The 18,843-nt window shown below is 42.0% G+C and overlaps 1 protein-coding gene across 1 annotated transcript in view; it reads right to left on the bottom strand.

Annotated features, from left to right (window-relative positions):
* Positions 1–399: 399 nt before the first annotated feature.
* Positions 400–18,843, bottom strand: part of LOC122792203 (tyrosine--tRNA ligase, cytoplasmic-like) — a 480,316-nt gene continuing 461,872 nt past the window's right edge. The window contains exon 14 of the mRNA XM_044059934.1: positions 400–1,868. Coding sequence (XP_043915869.1) covers positions 1,758–1,868 — 111 coding nt within the window. The 3' untranslated portion in view covers positions 400–1,757. The remainder of the gene's footprint in view (positions 1,869–18,843) is intronic.

Below are 18,843 nucleotides of genomic sequence, written 5' to 3'. Positions count from 1 at the left end.
TCCAATGACCAAAACTTCTGTAGTAAAGCAGACAAAGGATTTTGCAGAGGTTGGTCCAACCTAACAAAGACTTCCACATGGCCATCTTACAGTACCAGCACTGTGTCATTATTGAAGATTATTTATCAATTGTTATTAACATAAAACATGAAGTTCAAGAGAAGGCAGAAACTGAATAACTTAGGTAATGTTGTCTACATTATAGGATATACAACAATGTACATTGTTTGTAAATGCAAACTTGTTAATATGGTTTAATTACTTTCATATAAATGTAAGTCTGCCCATGTCAAAAGTGATAATTTAATAACGGTGTTTAAAAAAACATGAAAATGTACATCACATAAACAAGAGACACAAACATATATGCGTGACAGAGATAAACTGAAAATAGACTAGTCATCAGTCAGCACTTTTATTAATGAGCTACTTTTATCTTTCATACAATCTTAACCACTGGGAGTATGAACAAAGCACATAATTGTCAATGGGCAGCAAATGGTACAAAACATTTAATAGTAGTGTGTAGACTAGCTTTGAGTGACATTTTGTATTCTCCATTTTTTTTCAGTTTTAATTCCCCTTTACTTTTAGCACAACAGACTGCTGCTGACCAGTTGTAATAGTTTCCTCTTACATAACCCAGGGTCCATTTAAAAGTGACATTATGTCAAGACTTGCAATTGTTAGGTACTGAACTACTTTATGATGTATTTCAGCATTTATATAAGCACCAGCTTTTAACTGCTGACTCTTGTCACACTATTCATCATCCTCACTGCACCTGCAAGACAGAGGCAGGCTTTAGAATGAGAACAAAACAGGACCATGATTCATCTTAGCAGAGCTTTGAGGTGTCCACAATTGCACGGTAGACTACTGATATAACAACTACAGATACAATTCTACACTAAGGAGGCCAACTACAAGCATATCCTGTATCTATACAAGTAAAAAATGCATAAAAAATACATTTTGACATATGTAGATTGCAGCTACACTCACACCTAAGTTGGTAATTTTAATACCCAATATTACCCCTTTTTATAAAAACACCCCAGGGTCTCAATGCAGAAAGTGCAGTGATGGATTTTGATTTACGTCACCAAGATTTACTAACAAAGCCCAGGTCAATAACAATTCTCTCCTTGTATTTAGTGATATGTGCATTTGTAACTGTACAAAACCCTGCTGAAGAAAATTCTACAACTTAGTTGCACTATTTTGTAAACAAGGTACAGATATGCAGAACCTTAACTCTCATGCTAGTATGGCAAGACAGACAAAAATGCTAAGTGATCATCCACATCAAATTGACTCACTCAATGTTTGGCCCCTGAAGCATTTAGAATGGTATGCTGTACATCCAAATGAACGCCAACTTCAAGAGGTCATGCTTGCAAACAGCTGCTGCTGTGCCACAAGTATCTACAGCTGGGAGTGTCTAAACTAAATGTTAAAATGGTTCCAATAATCAGTTTGCACTAGTGAAATCCTGTGGCTGTATCAGTGTTGCAAGAAAGAATACCGATGCAAGTCACTCAATTTAACCCCCTGTCATCATGTACATGCAAAGTAATGTGGAACTGGGTAAACGTGCAAAGTACTGACAGAGGTTTATGCTTTAGTCTTTTAGATTCTGCAGCCAGCTAGAAAGGTCAACAAGTAACCGAGCTGCAATAACGATTAATGTCTGTCCAAGAAATTGTTGGGAATGCAGTTCAGCAGGCATGCTTCCTGACAGTCATTCCCCTTGATTAAGAGATGTTACCGCCTTTCAAAGTCTTACAAGTAATAGATCCTAGCCTGGTCATAAAGTTCTTCTGTTTCCACTGTGCGATACAATCATCAGAAATCTTAAACTCAGCCTAAAATGAGAGAAAAAAGTGAAAAATAAATAGTTATTAACCAAATAGAGTGTACAAAGACTCACCTCAAAATCTTAATGGTTCATATAGTCACAAAAAAACTTAAAAGAAAAAAAATTACTCGTCTTTTATACTGTAGCATAGTAGCTTACAATACTTTTTTTATTTAACATTAAGCTCTGTTTTACTAAAGCAACTACATTATCAATGTCAAAAAGAATAAAATATTCTATTGTATGTAAACAAATGCTAGCACCTCTGTGGAATCTGCATGGGTTTTTGCAGATAAGTTTCTTCCCACATTCCAAAAAATGTTATGTAGCTTGAATAGAGATCCTCCTGATTGCCTGAAGGTGTGTGCGTGTGTGCCATGTACGAGTGCATGCACATTCTGTGATGGGCTAGCTCCCCATCTGGAACAGTTTTACTGCCTTGTGCCTACAGAGTACAGGAAGTATCTTTGTGTCTTTTGACTTCCCCATGACTCTGAAATGGATCATATGGGTAACTGGAAAATGAAAATGAACTTTGAAACAAACTGTTATGAATGCAATGCTGAAAAACGAAAGTTATGCATTTATCATAATGATAGATCCGTGTGGTCTCTTTCTGTCTGGTTCAACCTGTGGGTTATCAGATCTAACTCAAACCCCAGGCTGGCCACATACCATAAATTTCAGCCTGTAGAGCTCCACCTCCTCTACCCATAATCCCTTGCTCCTTAGGATTACCTCAAGTCAACTTTGCCCCATACCACCCAAACTGACAATGCTCAATATCCTTGGGAAAAACACTGCGGATTATTATAACAACAAAGAAAGAACAAACTCCCCAACTCGGTCATCCCATGGTCAAGAGGCTTGCCACAAAGGCGGGGGCAGGAGGGAGGGAAGGTTCAACCACATGGATCTACCATTATGGCAAGTACATAGCGTTGTTACCTGATGTCTTTTCTGTCTGGATTCAACCTGTGGGGTCTGGGTTCCTAGCCATGTGAAACCCTAGGGAGTTCTCATGGAAAGATATTGTGCAATAGGGTGGAAGCAAAGGAAGCTCTGGACCTTGACTGAATTTTCAATTTGTAGAGGGACACAAAGGTATGAGGGCCATGCCAGGCAGCACCTGTACAAACCTTCTCCAATGCAGCCCTGCAGAAAAGAAGCTGCGGAAACAGCCATAGCTCTAGTAAGATGACCTTTTGGTTTATTCCAGAAGGGCTTTCCCTTCAAACTATACCTACAAGAAATACAATCAGATAGCTACTAGGAGAGAGCAACCTTAGACAGTGGCATGATCAACTGAGCATTTGAGAAGGAAAGAAAACTGTTTAGACTTCCTGAAAGAATTTGCTCTATCCAAGTAAAACCTAAGTTGTCTAAGAACATCAAGGCAATGCAGCAGGTATTCTCCCTTGTTGAAAATTTCAGGAAAAAACACAGGTAACTGAATGGAGTGGTTAACTTGTTCTCCATAGCCACCTTAGGAAGAAAAGAAGGATCTGTGCAGAGGGAAACCCTATCTTTATGAAAGACCAAGTACAGAGTTACTGATGAGACAGTTTGCAGCTCTGACACCTGTATGGCAAAAATAACTGCCCCAAGATAAAAACTTGAAGTCACCTGCAACAGAAGGTTCAAATGATGATGCAGCCAACACCTGAAAGCATGAAAGGCAAGTCCCATGGGAAAACAGGGTCCTGAACTGGAGGTCATAATAAAAAGGTACCCTGGAGGACAAAATAAAAAGGTACCCTTACAGAAAACATTTGAAATTGTGAAAGCTGCTAAAGGCATATTATCTCTTATCAGTGTGGAAATTGGAAATAGCTGCTGACTGCACCTTAATAGTACAATAACTAGAATTCAAGTGAAACAAATCCTCTAGGAAGTCAAAAATGACTTCTAAAGGGACTGAAAAAAGAATCCAAACCTTTAGAGTTGGCCCAACAAGCAAAATGTTTACGTATACCCTATGCGTAGACAATTTCCGAGAAGACAAAATATGTACCACTGTCTGAAAGCCTGGGATTCTGGACCGTGTGGTTAACTTGGGCAGCCTGAAGGCTAAGCGGGTCCAGACCTGCTGGGTAAGAGATTAGATCTGGAATCAGATAGTATTACAGTCACTCTGCAATGTGCTGCCTTCTGAAGAAACATTATCATCAGCAGAGTCAGGGACAGGCGTACAGTTGACCCATGGTGAAGCATACAGAAGAATATCCCTGGGTGACTGTTTGTGAGGAGGAACTAAGGTATAATAGCTGCTGTGCTTTGTGCTGGAAGGGGATGGGAACAGATCACAACACTAGGTGCCCCAGTGCCAAAAACTCTGAGCAGCAACTCAGATTCAGGGACCACTTGTGCAGAAAGAGAACGTTCTTGCCAATACACTGGACCTTCCCTGTGGGGTGTGTGTGTCTTTGTCTGTGTGTGTGTCTGTGTGTGTGTGTGCTCCAACCAGAAACCATGGAGATGAAATTGCTACTGCCAGAGTCTCATAGCCTCTCAATAAAGAGTACAATGTGTTCTCCCATGTTTGTTCAGATATTATACCACAGACATATTGTTCTGAAATGAAATCACATCCTTGAGAAGAATGCCCTGAAAGGCCTGCAACGAAAGGAGGAATGCCCTCATCTCCAAGACAATGATGTGAAGACTGGCCTCTGTATTCAACCAGGTCCCTTGGACGGCCCTCACTTTGAAATGCCCCCCCCCCCACAAGACAGACATCTGTCATGACTGTTGCCCAGAGGAGGGGAAAGAACAATCGGTATCCTGGTGGACACCTAGGGAGACTTCAACCACCATCACCTGACTTGATTCCAACGGCCCTCTGTCAGTGCAACAAGGAACTCCATTGGAAGAGTCAGATAAGACCATTGCATCAAGGTCCTGGGAAATGAGTAGGCTGTTCTTGAGGTTGAGAAATGCCTGAAAAGACAGTAAGGGATTTCCAAACCATGAAAGATCCCTGATGGATAACAGACAGGATCCAAGAGTCTGAGGTGATCCAATGCCAATTTGGAAGAGACAGAGAAATGTGGAGGGACAAGGGGACCTGGCTGAGAGGAAGGGAAGGCCAAATGTCAAATAAAAACAGGCTTGTCCTGAAAAGAAGGCTTCTAGGTTGAAAGAAACTGAGTGGATAGCAGGAGGAATATGTCTAGAACCCTTCTTACCTTTAAAAGGGGCGTGTGAGTCTGTCTATGAACAATGACAGACTTAGAAGGATAATTACTCTGCAGCTGGCAAAACACTTGGAAATAATCTGTTTGGCATGAAGGAAAGAGTTGTTTGGTTGTCCTAAACTCATACTCACTTCAGGTAAAAACTGAGATGATCCAACCAGGATGTGAAGAAATTCCTCTGTCCCAGGAAATGCCCAGGCACAAAAAGGGGGGGGGGTGAATGAACCAGTTCATTGACAACACATTTGTGAGGAAATGTGGGTTGTAGAGGATACCATGTTTTTGTAAAAATACAGATGTAGTGCTCTACATCCGAGGGCCTGCAGCACTAAGATCCTGTAGACAGAGGTGGTGGCTATTGCAAAAATGTCCTCTGACAGACAAAAATTCAACTGTACTGAAGCAGCAGGTTTGAAATGGGGGCACCGAAGCCTGCCAACCATGAAGTTCAGATCTCAAAAGAAAGGAGGAATTCTTCAAAGAGACATAATCCTGCCCTCCAGGAAGGGTACAAATAGCTCCGTCTGACACACACACACACACACACACACACACACACACACACACACACACACACACACACACACACACACAATGGAATAAGTGAAAACTATATCATAAAGGTGTCAGAGACAGATTAAAACAGCCTGTAAGGTGGCTAATTAGAGCAGTATGAGCTACCTCTATCTACTCAAATAAAGAACATCTTTCACCAAGCCTGCCTAGTGAAAAGGTTTCTGAAGAGCCCAGTCAAGGGACATGGGTTTGAATGTAGCAGATATCACCGTCAGAGGATTAGCCGATTAGAATTAATGGACTTCTACTTTAACTGAAGAATTGCCAGTGTTAGCAGTGTAAGGAAGTTTCTCCTTATCCCCAAGACTGTACGGTTTTAAAGTTAGTTTATTTATAAATGTGGGGAATGGAGTTAAAAACTCAAAAAATATTGTCAAAACATACTGTGCACAGTTACCTTTCTTTTCTTTATTTTCCTGTTCGATGTAATTTCATTTGTGGAACTGCTACAAACCCATCTTGTTCACGTCCAAAACTCCAGTTGGGTTATTTGGGAGAAATAGAGGACTTAGAGGAGTCAGGCCATAAGGTGGAAGGTTGCCCCAACACTGGGCAGTCATTTTGGCTAATAGAAGAATTTTCTAAATCACCATGTACCTGACAGCTTGAAATCATGCCCTTTTTAGTTACTGCAAGGTGAAGAGACTTAATTTTCTTTTTTTCTTTTTTCCCCTGAAATTTACAACGAGTCAATGTGATCAATATGAATGGAGGGAAAAGAGTGCAGAAATCCTTTGTCATGGAATGGAGAACATGACCAGCAAACTCACTCTTGGCCTCCTACACTGAGTAGGAGTGGTGGGGAGACCACATTCTCACAAGTAACTTAAGAGACTGATTTCCTGACAGCCCTATTTCCATAAAATCTGATCTAGATTTGGGTCCCCTCAGATTATGTTTGGTATGATCCCAGTTCTACTCACTAGGGACAATACAGAATTATTAACCATAGGATGAGTAAAGCCAATCTAACACTAAATGGAACAGGTGAATTCAAGCACCACAGGTAAACTGACTAGGCTTGAAATGTCTGAAAGGGCACCTAACCTAATACTTGCCTATAAACCTATGACACGGCTTCTGAATCCACACCACCAGCAAAGTACTGTAGCAGTGGCTCAGTGTCTCCACTAGCATGTCCATTTCTCTTGGTCAGTGAAATGCGGAAGCAGTGATGACTCTCTCCATGAACAAACATGAGAGACACACACTATCTAAAATACATTTTTTAAACATACCCTGACATGATGTCACACGTTAAAGTACAGTTTTGTACCTACCATAAATGTAGATGTCCGATAGATATGCAACTGCAGTCCTGACATATGGGTTGTCCTGCCTCAGGCAGCCCTTCGGTCGGCCGGATTCCAAAGTCTGGGTCCGGCGTCGGCTGATGTCGCCTCCTCCCCGACGTCAGAGCGGCTGGAGTATAAAGGCATCCGCCAACGCCATCTTCTTCAGTGTTTCTTGCCCCAGATGCCAGGTGCCCTCCAAGGAAGGCTAAATTTTGTGAATGGATAAGCAAAAATTCCAGACATGCACAACAGTAATAAACAGATACACCATAACAGATATCCCCAGCTAAAAGGAGAGGGGGAATGGACCCAAGGAAAAAAGCAGAGGGGTAGGAGGGAGGGAAAACCTGACTGCAGTTGCATATCTATCGGACATCTACATTTATGGTAGGTACAAAACTGTACTATGTCCTTCAAGAATGCAACTGCAGTCCTGACATATGGGTTCAATACCATAGCCAAGCTGGGGGTGGTAGGATCTAAGCAAGGGATGGTGTAGCTAAAAGACCCTGCAGGACTGCAGAAGCAAAGCCTGCTCGGGATCTGGAGTATAAAGGCAGGTTGTAGTGTTTGGTAAATGTATGCACGGAGCTCCATGTAGCAGCCTCTAGAATGTCCTTTGTAGCCACTCCTCTTAGAAAGGCTGTGGATGTGGCTATAGCTCTGGTTGAGTGTGGCCTAATATTGGCTGGCACACCCTTTCCATGGAAGGAGTAACAGAATCTGATGCAGTGTCCAATCCATTTTGAAATTGTTTGTTTGGAGACTGCCTTTCCTTGCACTCTGGCAGCATAGGCTACAAATAGTTGGTCAGACTTCCTGGTGGTCTTTGTTCTGTCCAAGTAGTAGCATAATTGTCTGTGTATGTCTAAAGTATGCAGCAGCATTTCCCCCTTATTTTGAGGATTGGGAAAGAAAGTAGGCAGGTGAATTGCTTGATTTAGAGACACCCTGGATATCACTTTTGGCATGAATGAAGGATTGGTCCTTAGAGAAACTCTGTCCTGATGAAAAATGAGAAAGGGAGGTACTGCCATGAGGGCCTGTATCTCCGAGACTCTTCTTGCTGAGGTAACTGCCAACAGGAGGACCGTTTTCCAGGAGAGAAATTGCATTTCTGAAGATGCTGCTGGTTCAAAAGGAGGAAGAGTTAATTTTTCTAAGACGTACTTGAGGTCCCATGCAGGAACTGGTGGTTTTCTGGGAGGTTTGATATTTTTTATCCCTCTTAGAAACTGTCTTAGCAAGGGATGCGAAAACACAGGTGGGTCACAGTTGTAATTTGCTGAGATTGCTGAAGTGTGAATTTTAATGGAAGAATATGAGAGGCCACTATGAAACATTTCTGCCAAGTATTCTAATATCTGAGGTATGCTCATCACTGATGCATCCTGGCCCTTTTGGGCATTCCAGATGATGAATCTCTTCCACTTGGCCGAATAGGTTTTTCTGGTGGAAGGTCTGCGTGCTTCCAGCAAGATTTCCTGAACCTTTTCGGAGAGGGGGACATGGGTCAAAGTCATGGAACCCTCCAGGCTGTCAGTTGTAATGTTTGCAGGTTTTGATGAACAGTCCTGTAATTGTGTTGAGTTAGGAGCAGAGGCCATTGGGGCAAGGGCCACGGTTTGGTGCGAGTTATGCTCAGTAGCAAGGGATACCAATGCTGCCTCGGCCAGTCTGGAGCTATCAATATTCCTTTTGGTTGCTCTGCTTTGATCTTCAGTAACACCTTGGTCAGTAATGGTAGAGGAGGGAATGCATAGATTTTTAGGGTATTCCAGCTGAAGGAGAGAGCATCCGTTCTCCAGGCTAGAAGATGGTGTGTCCTTGAGCAGAACCTGTCCAGGTGGTGATTGAGATGAGAAGCAAAGAGATCTATGTCCGGTCTTCCCCATGCAGTTGTTATTTGTGAGAAAATGTGTGGGTGCAGCATCCATTCGTGTGGATCCACAAAATTTCTGCTCAACCTGTCCGCCAGAACATTGTCCTTGCCCGGAACAAACTGGGATTGCAAATGGATGTTCAGTTTCAGGGACTTTTCCCAAAGAGCCATTGTTAGTCTGCAGAGGGGATACGAGTGAGTGCCTCCTTGTTTGTTTATATACCACATGACAGTGGTGTTGTCTGTCCTTATTAGCAGATGGCCTTGTTGAAGAGATTTTCCAAAGGCTTCTATTGCATGTATCACTGCCAACATCTCTTTTTGATTTATGTGCAGAGGCATTTCCGTGGGAGTCCATTGACCTTGAATGCATCTGTCCTCCATGTGTGCCCCCCATCCATGATCTGAGGCATCTGTTGTAATGGTTTGACTTGCTTGAACTTTGTTGAAAGGCATGCCTTCGTTTAAATGGCTTGCTTGAGCCCACCACAAAAATTCCCTTTGCAGGCATGGAATGAGTGGTATTACGTCTTCCAGGTTGTGGCTGTGTTGAGACCATAAGCTTTTTAGGTACCATTGTAGCTTTCTCATGTGTAGCCTTGCCAGAGGGATCAGAAGAATGCAAGATGCCATGAAACCCAGGGCCTGCAGGATCTTCCTTGCGGTCAGCTGGGTAAGTTTTGCTAGGCTTTTGAAGTAATCTGGTAAATGTTGCTGTTTCTCCTCTGTGAGGAAAGCCATTTGTGATTGTGTGTCCAGTTTTGCTCCTAGAAAAATAATCTTTTGGGATGACAATAGTCTTGATTTTTGAATGTTGACTGTGTATCCCAAAGCCTGTAGCAACTGAATGACATAGTCCAAGTTTTTTATCAAGGTTTGTTTGCTGTCTGCTTGTATGAGGCAGTCGTCCAGGTAAGGGTATATTTGAATCCCCTGGAGTCTGCAATGTGCAACTACTGATGCCAGGCATTTCGTGAATACTCTGGGCGCAGTAGATAAGCCAAATGGCAATGCTGAGAATTGATAATGCTCTGTTCCTGCAAGAAATTTGAGGTATCTTCTGCAGCTATGTCTGATTGGGACATGCAGGTATGCCTCCTTGAGGTCCAGAGTAACCAGCCAAGACCCCTTGCCCAGCATGGGAAGGAGTTGCTGTAACATCAGCATTTTGAATTTTGGCACAATGAGAAAGGTGTTTAGAACGGACAAGTTCAGTATAGGCCTCCATTGCTTTTCTTTTCTTGGAACAAGGAACAGTCTTGAATAGAATCCCTGGCCTTGTTCCTGAGGAGGAACCTTTTCTATAGCTTTTATTTGTAACAGCTTTGAAACTTGTAAGAGAGCCTCTGTCCTTTGATTTTGTGGCAGGTTTGGCATGCTTTGTCTCGTTGGTAAGGTGTGGAAGTGGAACCTGTAACCTCTGTCTATTATGTCCAGAATCCATTTGTCCTTGGTTAAAATGTGCCAGTTCTTTGAGACTAAGGATAATTTTCTGCCTAGAGGTGCTTCTCTTTGAGCCTTGGTAGGCGGAGTGAAAGTCAAGTCATTGTGATTGTCCCTGTGGTGCAGGTGAACTCCCTGCGACACTTCTCTGATTTGGTGGTTGCCATTGGCGGCCCCTGTAGGAGCCTCGGTATTGCCCTCTACCTCGAGCACGCCTGTTTTTTCCCCTTTGAAACTTGTCTGAGTCTGGAAAGGACCAATTCTTTGAAGGCCAATTCCTGCTGAATCTAGGAGGCTGAACCTGGAGGAAATCCTTGACAGTCTGTACTGATTTTGCCTTTTCCTCAATAGACTTCAACACCGAAAAGCTTCTGTTTTTCCAGAGGTGCATCCAGGAGCTTAACTTTAACATGGTCTGGCAGTGGCTGTTCTTTCAACCAAGCATGTCTACGTATAACGGCCCCTGTCATGGCTGCCCTACATGAAGCTTCCAATGCATCATAACCACACTGAAGAAAATGATTGCTAACCTGCTGAGTATTATGAACCAAATCCTGCAATGCCTTTCTATCTATAGGCTCAGGAGAGGCTAACTTTTTCTGCAAATCATCCACTAAGTAATCCTGGTACTGAAACATATGAAAAAGGCAGTTGAGTGACCTCATGGCAAGGGTGGAAGAGGTATAAACTTTTTTGCCCCATCTCTCCAGGGACCTAGCTTCCCTGTCAGCGAGCAGAGGGTTTTTGGCCTAGGAAGTAGCCACTCCTTTGGGGCCCTGTGAAATAGTTTCTAGATCCACAGAGTGGGCCTTAAAGAGATGCTTACGGGTTTCAGGGACCCTGTAATATCTGTCAGGCTTGACAGGAGCAGGAGGGAGAGAATCAGGCGAAGCACTGGAGTCTGAGTATACATCATCAAGGACATCCAACACTGGAGGAATAGCTAAAGGTCTGTGTTGGGGTAGCTTAAGGAAGGTACGTAGCCTTTTCCTGGAGTCAGAAAATTCCTGACCCTGCCACTGAAAATATTCTCTCATGGAGTGGAGAACTTCACCAAAAGAAATATCCTCTGGAGGGGAGGCAGAGGGAATTGAATCCTCAGCATCCGAGTCCTCATAGGCCTGGAAGGATTCTTCCTGGGTATCTGAGGGCTCAATCCCCAGAGGCTTCATCTGAAGAGAGGGTGTCTGTCTGCTCAGTTCTAGGCCTTTTATCTGCAGGCGGCTGAGAACCTCTGTCTGGGTGCGGCTGAGAACCCCTGATAAGAGTGATTAGATCTGCTATCAGAAGAGGGGCCCTGAGAAGTAGATTTAGGATGGGCCTTGGCCTGGCTGGCAGCCTTAGCACGTGCAAAGGCCTTGATGGACATGGATACCGGAGGCCTAGCTGCCCCACGTGCAGGGGTAACCTTGTCCACAGGAATGGTGTCGGGTAAATCTAGAGCTTCGGTTTCTGGAGGAAAATCAACAACGGGCACCGCTGAAATCTCCGGGACCGAAGAACGCGTTAAAGCGGTGTCGTTGGCCTGGGGCGGTTGAATTACCGATTCCGAAGGGACCGATGCACTCGCGGAGGGCTTAGGCGTGGTATCGGTGGACGACGCGGGCCAAGGATGTCGGTCCCGGTCCTTGCGGTTTTTGGTAGATTGTGCTGTCGGTTGTTCCGACGGCATGATATAAGCGAAAGATTCGCCAAAAAAGTCTTCGGCAAATTCTGCCCGGCGCCTGAGTGTGCGCTTATTAAAGCAAGCACAGGCAGCACAGGCCGAGACGTCTTGGTCTGGGCCCAGGCAAGGGAGGCAGTAAGAATGGAAGTCCTTATGAGGTATTTGTTTACCACAAGACAAACAATTATTAACTTTTTCAATCTTTTCTGACATCGGCTGAGGCAAGAAAAAATGTTCCCCAACAGGGTACTTAGCTTTTAGATGACTTCGGTAACTGAAAACACAGGAGCTGACCGACCGGCACTTGCGAACTGCTTCTGCTTCGGGCACCGCGCGGCAAGAAAGACTGAAGAAGATGGCGTCGGCGGATGCCTTTATACTCCAGCCGCTCTGACGTCGGGGAGGAGGCGACATCAGCCGACGCCGGACCCAGACTTTGGAATCCGGCCGACTGAAGGGCTGCCTGAGGCAGGACAACCCATATGTCAGGACTGCAGTTGCATTCTTGAAGGACATCTACCAACCAAAAACAAAACCTAATCTAATTATACACATAAGTGAGTAAAAAGTAAACAAAAAAAGTAATAAATATAATAAATTAAAATACACAATAATTGAATACATTTATATTTCAACAGACTCCACAGAAATAGTCAATAATTCCTGGAGCTTTATCAACTCTTAAAAAAAACCCCAAAACTTGCCATTTCAGTTCTAAAAATTCAAGATGTGCATTAAACTGACCTACAAAATTTCTTATCTATTCTCTAACTAAAAACTGAAGTTTTCTAAAGTCAGTACACTTCTGTGAATGTCTAGCTAGAGCACTGGTGTTGTCTTTCTTCTTAACAGTTAAGACATATTCTTTAACTCCATCTACAAACCTATGTGTGGTCTTTCTCAAGTAAAAAATAGCAAAATACACTAGCTCATCACTCTGACAATTAAATCCATCTTTAGCTACCAAAGAATAATTAGTGTGTTTGAAATGGAAACTACTTACGCTCAAAATGAACCTACAATAACAACAGTCCTGACAAGCATATGTAACATGAAGCCTAACCATCTTGTTTGCTTTGTATTTAAAAGGCTGTTCTAACAGCTGTTCCAAATTTTTATTCTTCTTAAAAATAAATCTAGGACTACCTACAACGTTGGACAGCTCCTGATTACTGAAGATAATTTTCCAATTATTAATGATAATGTTACGAATCATAGGCCCATCAGTGCTGACGGGTGTGAGAAAAGAACTTAAATCTTTTTGTATGCCTTCAATCACATCATCCATTTCTTTATAAGGGACAAAACCCGCTTTCAAAATAGGTGGACATTTAATAACTCTCTTAATAATGGTGGAAATTACCTTAAGTTTCAGTACTAGGTAACCATGTGTCTGAAAGAAGTCAATGAGAATTTTTACTTCTTGAACAAACTTCTGATCATCACTAATTAACAAAGTCTAAACACTTGACCCCTAAACACATTAAATTTCAAGAAAGTCAGATAGTTACTGTCAAAATGAAGACAGTTGTTCTTAAAGTATCTTTTTGAAAGATGATAAACCTGTTCTCATCTGTACCATGGTGACTAACATCTAAAGTGGATTGTGGTCCCTCTGATACTTTCCAAAAAAAATTCATCCATTGTATGCTGGTATTAATCTGCTTTAAAAATTCTTCAAATGAAAAAAATATCACCTGTCCAAATAAAAAAACAAGTCATCAATGTATATTTTATAAAAACTAGTATATTTAAAATTAGGTAACTTACAGAAAAATTCCCTTTCCCACCAACACATTACAATACTGGTGAAGATGGGAGCTACTTGAGCCCCCATCACTACAATACTCATTTGTTGAAAAATGCTTTCCCCAAAAAGAAAACTTTTTTTTACTTCGAACAAATTCCAGCAATTGACAAATAATACTAATGTCTAATGGTTGGCATATTTATTGAGATATAACCTGACAAAATCCAACCCTTCCTCCTGTTTTACTGAAGTGTATAAAGAACACACATCAATAGTACACAAGAACGTTTCATTGTGAGAGAAATAATAGTTTCTAAATTGGTCCACAAAAACCTAAGAATCTTTCAAATAAAAATCACTAGCCTGAACTATTGGGTTTAATACCATATCTAAGTAAGTAGAAATACACAGTTTTGTTATGTGGTGCAGAGACTATAGGTCTAAAAAGAGGATGAACAGAATCTTTATGTATTTTGGGTGTGCCGAAAAGCACACCCAGTTGTGGTTGATCCACTGTTAAATTTTCAAACAAATCAACTGAAATATATCCTTGGTGTAACAAGTCTAAAAGTGAAAGGTCAATCACTTGAAAACTTCTCCTAACAAAGTTAATGGAAACTTTTTTATAACTGCGATGGTCAGAAAGTAAAAGAGTCACAGCATTATTTTATTCATTAACTTCCATGACTAACCCATTGCCTTTATCTGCCTTCATGAATCTGAAGTCAGAATAACTACTTAATTGTTTTAAAGCTTGAAATTCATCTTTACTCAAATTATAATGCGTTTTGTGGGACCCGTGAATAGTACCTGGTCCTCCTAATAAATTATACAAATCACTTTCACACACAGAAGAAAAAACATTTAAAGTGTTGATCAAAGGAGGATTAACTGTGCCAGTTTTTAAAAAAAAAAAAAAAAAAACACTATCTCTTGTGGAAATGTGGTCTGGTTATAAATATATTTCTAATTAAGCTTCCTCGCATATAACTTAAAAATTTAACATACTGTTAGTAACGGATGCTCTTCCTGTAGGAATGAAAGAAAAGCCTTTCGATAAAACCTCTACTTCCTTTTCTGCAAAAAACTATTAGTCAAATTAAAAACTTGCCACTGAAAAGTTAACAACCAGACTATCTGTGTCCATTCCTTGGGGGGGGGGGGATTAAGAGAGGCAGATATAGCAGAATTACAGTCATTGGTGACATTTTACACTTAGTTACTTATAATAGACTGAATAAGTGCATTTTCATTACTAATTTCTTGATTTAAACCTATAGAAGGGGATGTACGTCAGGTGTGAATAAAAGGAAAAATAATCCAGTCAGTCAAGTCTGTTCGTTCATCCTTGATTCCTTGTATCCGACTGTTTAGGTTGTATATCTACTTTAACTTTGCCCTTTTTTAATGAAAAATCTTGTCCATTGTTGTAGACAGTCAAGTCCCTCAAAAGTTTCTTATCTATAGTCAGCTGTGTGAGTTTTGACTGTTATTGTCAAATTATCATATAAATGATGGAAAGGTATGAAGGATGGATGTTTAAACACCTGTAGGTCCAAAGATCTAATCTGCTCTTTCAGTGCAACCATTTTATCATTATTCCAATTAGTTAACAACCATAAAACTTCCAAACTTGCTTTGTTACAGACATTACTAATTTCTGAGTAAATGTTGTCCCCATAACCGATTCCATTAGGGGACTCGCACTCTTAGTCCTAAAAGCAGTAGGTTGAGATCATGGCACCTGTTCAAGTAATGCTTTTCCAATGCTAGTGACTTGAATCTGAGAACCTTTTTCTCATGTTCAAATAAACAAGTCTTAAATTCTGGAAAGGTTGTTTCAACATACCTGGACTCCTGTGTGGCCACACTGATAGTAATGCCAATAAATAGGTTAGTAACACTGTCTTTTAAATAATTGCTGATTTTACAAGTAGTGGAAAAAACATTTTTAGCAATTACTGTCCCCTCATCTGAAGAAGAAAAAAAAAAATCGGAACTTTCTTCAGTGCACTGGTGGGCTCCGAAACTCCCATACAGGTGTCTAAGCACCGCTTGTGCTTTGCCTAACACTTCTGGCAGGTTTTGAGTCAGCACAAGCAGTTCTTTCAGTATTGGATGTAACATCAAATCTAGGTTAGTGTCTTTTTCTCCTGTTATAACGATAACTGAAGAAGTGCGATTCAGGTATAAAATCTACACAAGAATTGACAATTACGGCCCAAGTCTGCTCCAAAAAGGTTCCTCTTAAAAATAGTGAATAGGGATCGCCACAGCGGAACTCCGGTCCGCTAATGATTGGCAGTAGATTTTTACATGCCGAGTTGCCGGCCCTGACGCACAACCTTCAACGAAGGTACGCCAATTCCCGCATGTCTCCACACAGAAGACGCTCTAGCTGAGAATTGAACAGGACAACTGCTTACTGTGAGGCGACAATGCTACCACAGCACCACCACCGCAGCTAAAAAGTAATAAATATAATACATTCTCTCTCTCCACAATCCACTATTACATGCACATAGTCTCTCTGCAAAGGAGTGCAATTTGCATGTCTCTTTCCTTGTTTAGGTACCATGGACAGACTGGTTGCTGGACCCAAATTAGGAGGGGCCTCAGATGCAAGCTTTGTTCTACAGTCCTGAAGAGCTCGATTTCTGGGAGAGACCATCTTCTATGAACTACAAAGGGAGCTAACATGAGCACCTCATCCCACCAGTGAAGCATCCTTTGTCAGGACATGTAAAAGGTTTAGTGGTATGAATAGGGAGCCTAACAGAAGACCGGTGGGAAAGTTCAAAACTGCATGGCCTGCAGCAACATGGTCCTTCCATAAGGACTTGATGTGCTCATGCAGTAGCTCTGCAACTACTGATACAGTCCATTGTAACATCAACATTCCTACAGAAAGCAAGACCAGGGTACCCATCAAACTAAAAACTGAACCTGGACTCATCCAAATTACTGAAGTCACGCCTTCTTGGGACCTTCCCACCAATTCACACAACCAGTACTGAAGAATGGCAAGCTCTAATCTATAAAAGCACTCTTCTGGGATGGGATCAGAGAGAACTTCTCTAACATTATGGTCATCGCCCAGAGACTGCTACCAACATGGTAGTACCCACTCTAGGAACATTACCATGGAGTCCACTTACAGGATTACCACAAGCCAATTATCTAAACAAGGGGAAAGGATCCTTCTCCTGCAAGGCTTCTAACACTGTGGACAGCAACCTAACAAACACCCTGGGTGTTGAAGGAAGTAGAAGCAGTATGACAGAAACACCCACCCTGTTTGAACAGGAGGATTTTCCTTTGCAAACCCCAAAACAGCAGTGTGCCAAAAGGCATCCACTCTACCAAGCAACTCCATTCAAGTGCCCTGCACATGCAGAATCACTCTGGAGAATAATCCGGAATCTCATGCACTGGAGCACAGGGATGATGTTCCTAAGGTCCATGATGAGATGGAAATTGTATATTCCCTTCACAACCAGGAAAAGGACTGAATAAACCCTATGAGCCTGTTACAAGTCAGAGTCTGCCACTACAGTCTCTTTCAGGACCAAATGAGAGTCTGTGCATGACTCATGAGTTTGAGAAGCTTTGGTCTCTTAACTGAATTTGTTTTGGGGAGAACGTAAGAGCTCAAAGACTTGCTTGACTGTAAAAAAAAAAATGTCTACATGCCACTAGTCCTTTGTGATAGCTCTCCAAGGTGGAGCAAACCAGGAGAAATGACACCTCCCTAATAAAAAGGCAAAGACCATACTCAGAACTGCTGCAGCTGGGTCAGTGGAGCCATCCTCTTGGATGATTTTGCTAGCAGAGATAGGGACAAAACCAAGTGATACTTCTGGTGTCCTGTCTTTGAGGGGGCTTCTTTCACTGGTGGTGGTGGTGGGGGGGGGGTGGGGGGAGTCATAATGCCCATGAGACATAGCATGTGGGGTGGAGTTGTGGCATCATAATGCCCATAAGACATACCACCTCCACTTCCTCCATCTACCAAACTGACAGGTCTGGCCAAAGAGAACGTCTCCCTTGAAAAGTCCATACAGAATGTTGCTTCACAGCTCTTCTTAACTTCAGGGAATGACTTATTACAGCATCTGTAGATGAGAACAGAATGACGATTGCTAAGACAACATGGTTTTAAGATATCTTTGTTTTACTTTAAAACTGTTACAACTGGAGGTGGTGCTCTCCAGTTTGACTCTCAAATGAGTCTCCCTCTGTGCAGCGTATGCATGGATTCTCTGCATCCATGTGGGGTTTCTCTGATGCTGTATTTCCTCCTGCCTCACAAAGTCATACAGTAGGTGAACTGCTCTCCAAATTGCCTGCAGCTGTGTTAGTCTGTGTGTGTGTGTGTGTGTGTGTGTGTGTGTGTGTGGTCATATACTAGTACTATGCGCAGAATGGGTTGCCCACTGGTAACCAGGATAGGGTCTAGCATCCGCATACACCTATAAAAGAATAGAGTGGATCACTGGAAAATAAATGAATAAGACAAGTACAGTTTAAAACACTTAACCACTCCTCAGGACAATTTAGTAAAATCAGTGTACTGAGGAAATGGTAATATAATCAAATAATTTACAGCACTACAAAAATAAACGTCCAAGTGACACCTGCCAGTAATGACAACACTTCTGAAGTAAGCACCGGGAGCAGCCATGCCTTTGTAGAAGTGCATTTTCCAAATGGTTGTAAGCTACATAACTGCAAAGTTTATAACCTGTTTGTTTAGAAATTGTCAATCCTCTCTAACCAAGGCAAAGGAGATGAACTACTGTAATGTCTCCTTGAAATCATGTACCCTCATCAGGTAAAATCTAAGCTAGCAGTCAAGGTATGTAGGGGGTCACTCTTTCCTGAATTCTGTCCCATGAAAGGAAATAGGAGAAGAATAAACTGATTTAAAGACAGCTCTGAAACCAGTTTTAGGAAACGTAGGTTAGACCAAACATGCATCTCATCCTTCTGAAAGCCAGACAGACCTTTCTACAGGCAAAGGCCTGCAAGTCTGGAGATTCATAAGCACAGATAGCAGACATCAAATAATGTTTTACAGTCTGTGCTGGCGGTGTAAAGGGATAAGGCCCTGATTAAACAGTTTGAATATTGGTTCAGGCACTCAGTGGCACATGCAGTAGCCCCCTCTGCA

This window comes from Protopterus annectens, chromosome 1.part2 (assembly GCF_019279795.1).
Source record: "Protopterus annectens isolate FY-2018-M chromosome 1.part2, PAN1.0, whole genome shotgun sequence".
NCBI classification, from domain to species: domain Eukaryota; kingdom Metazoa; phylum Chordata; order Ceratodontiformes; family Protopteridae; genus Protopterus; species Protopterus annectens.
This window is presented reverse-complemented; position numbering and strand designations above follow the sequence as displayed.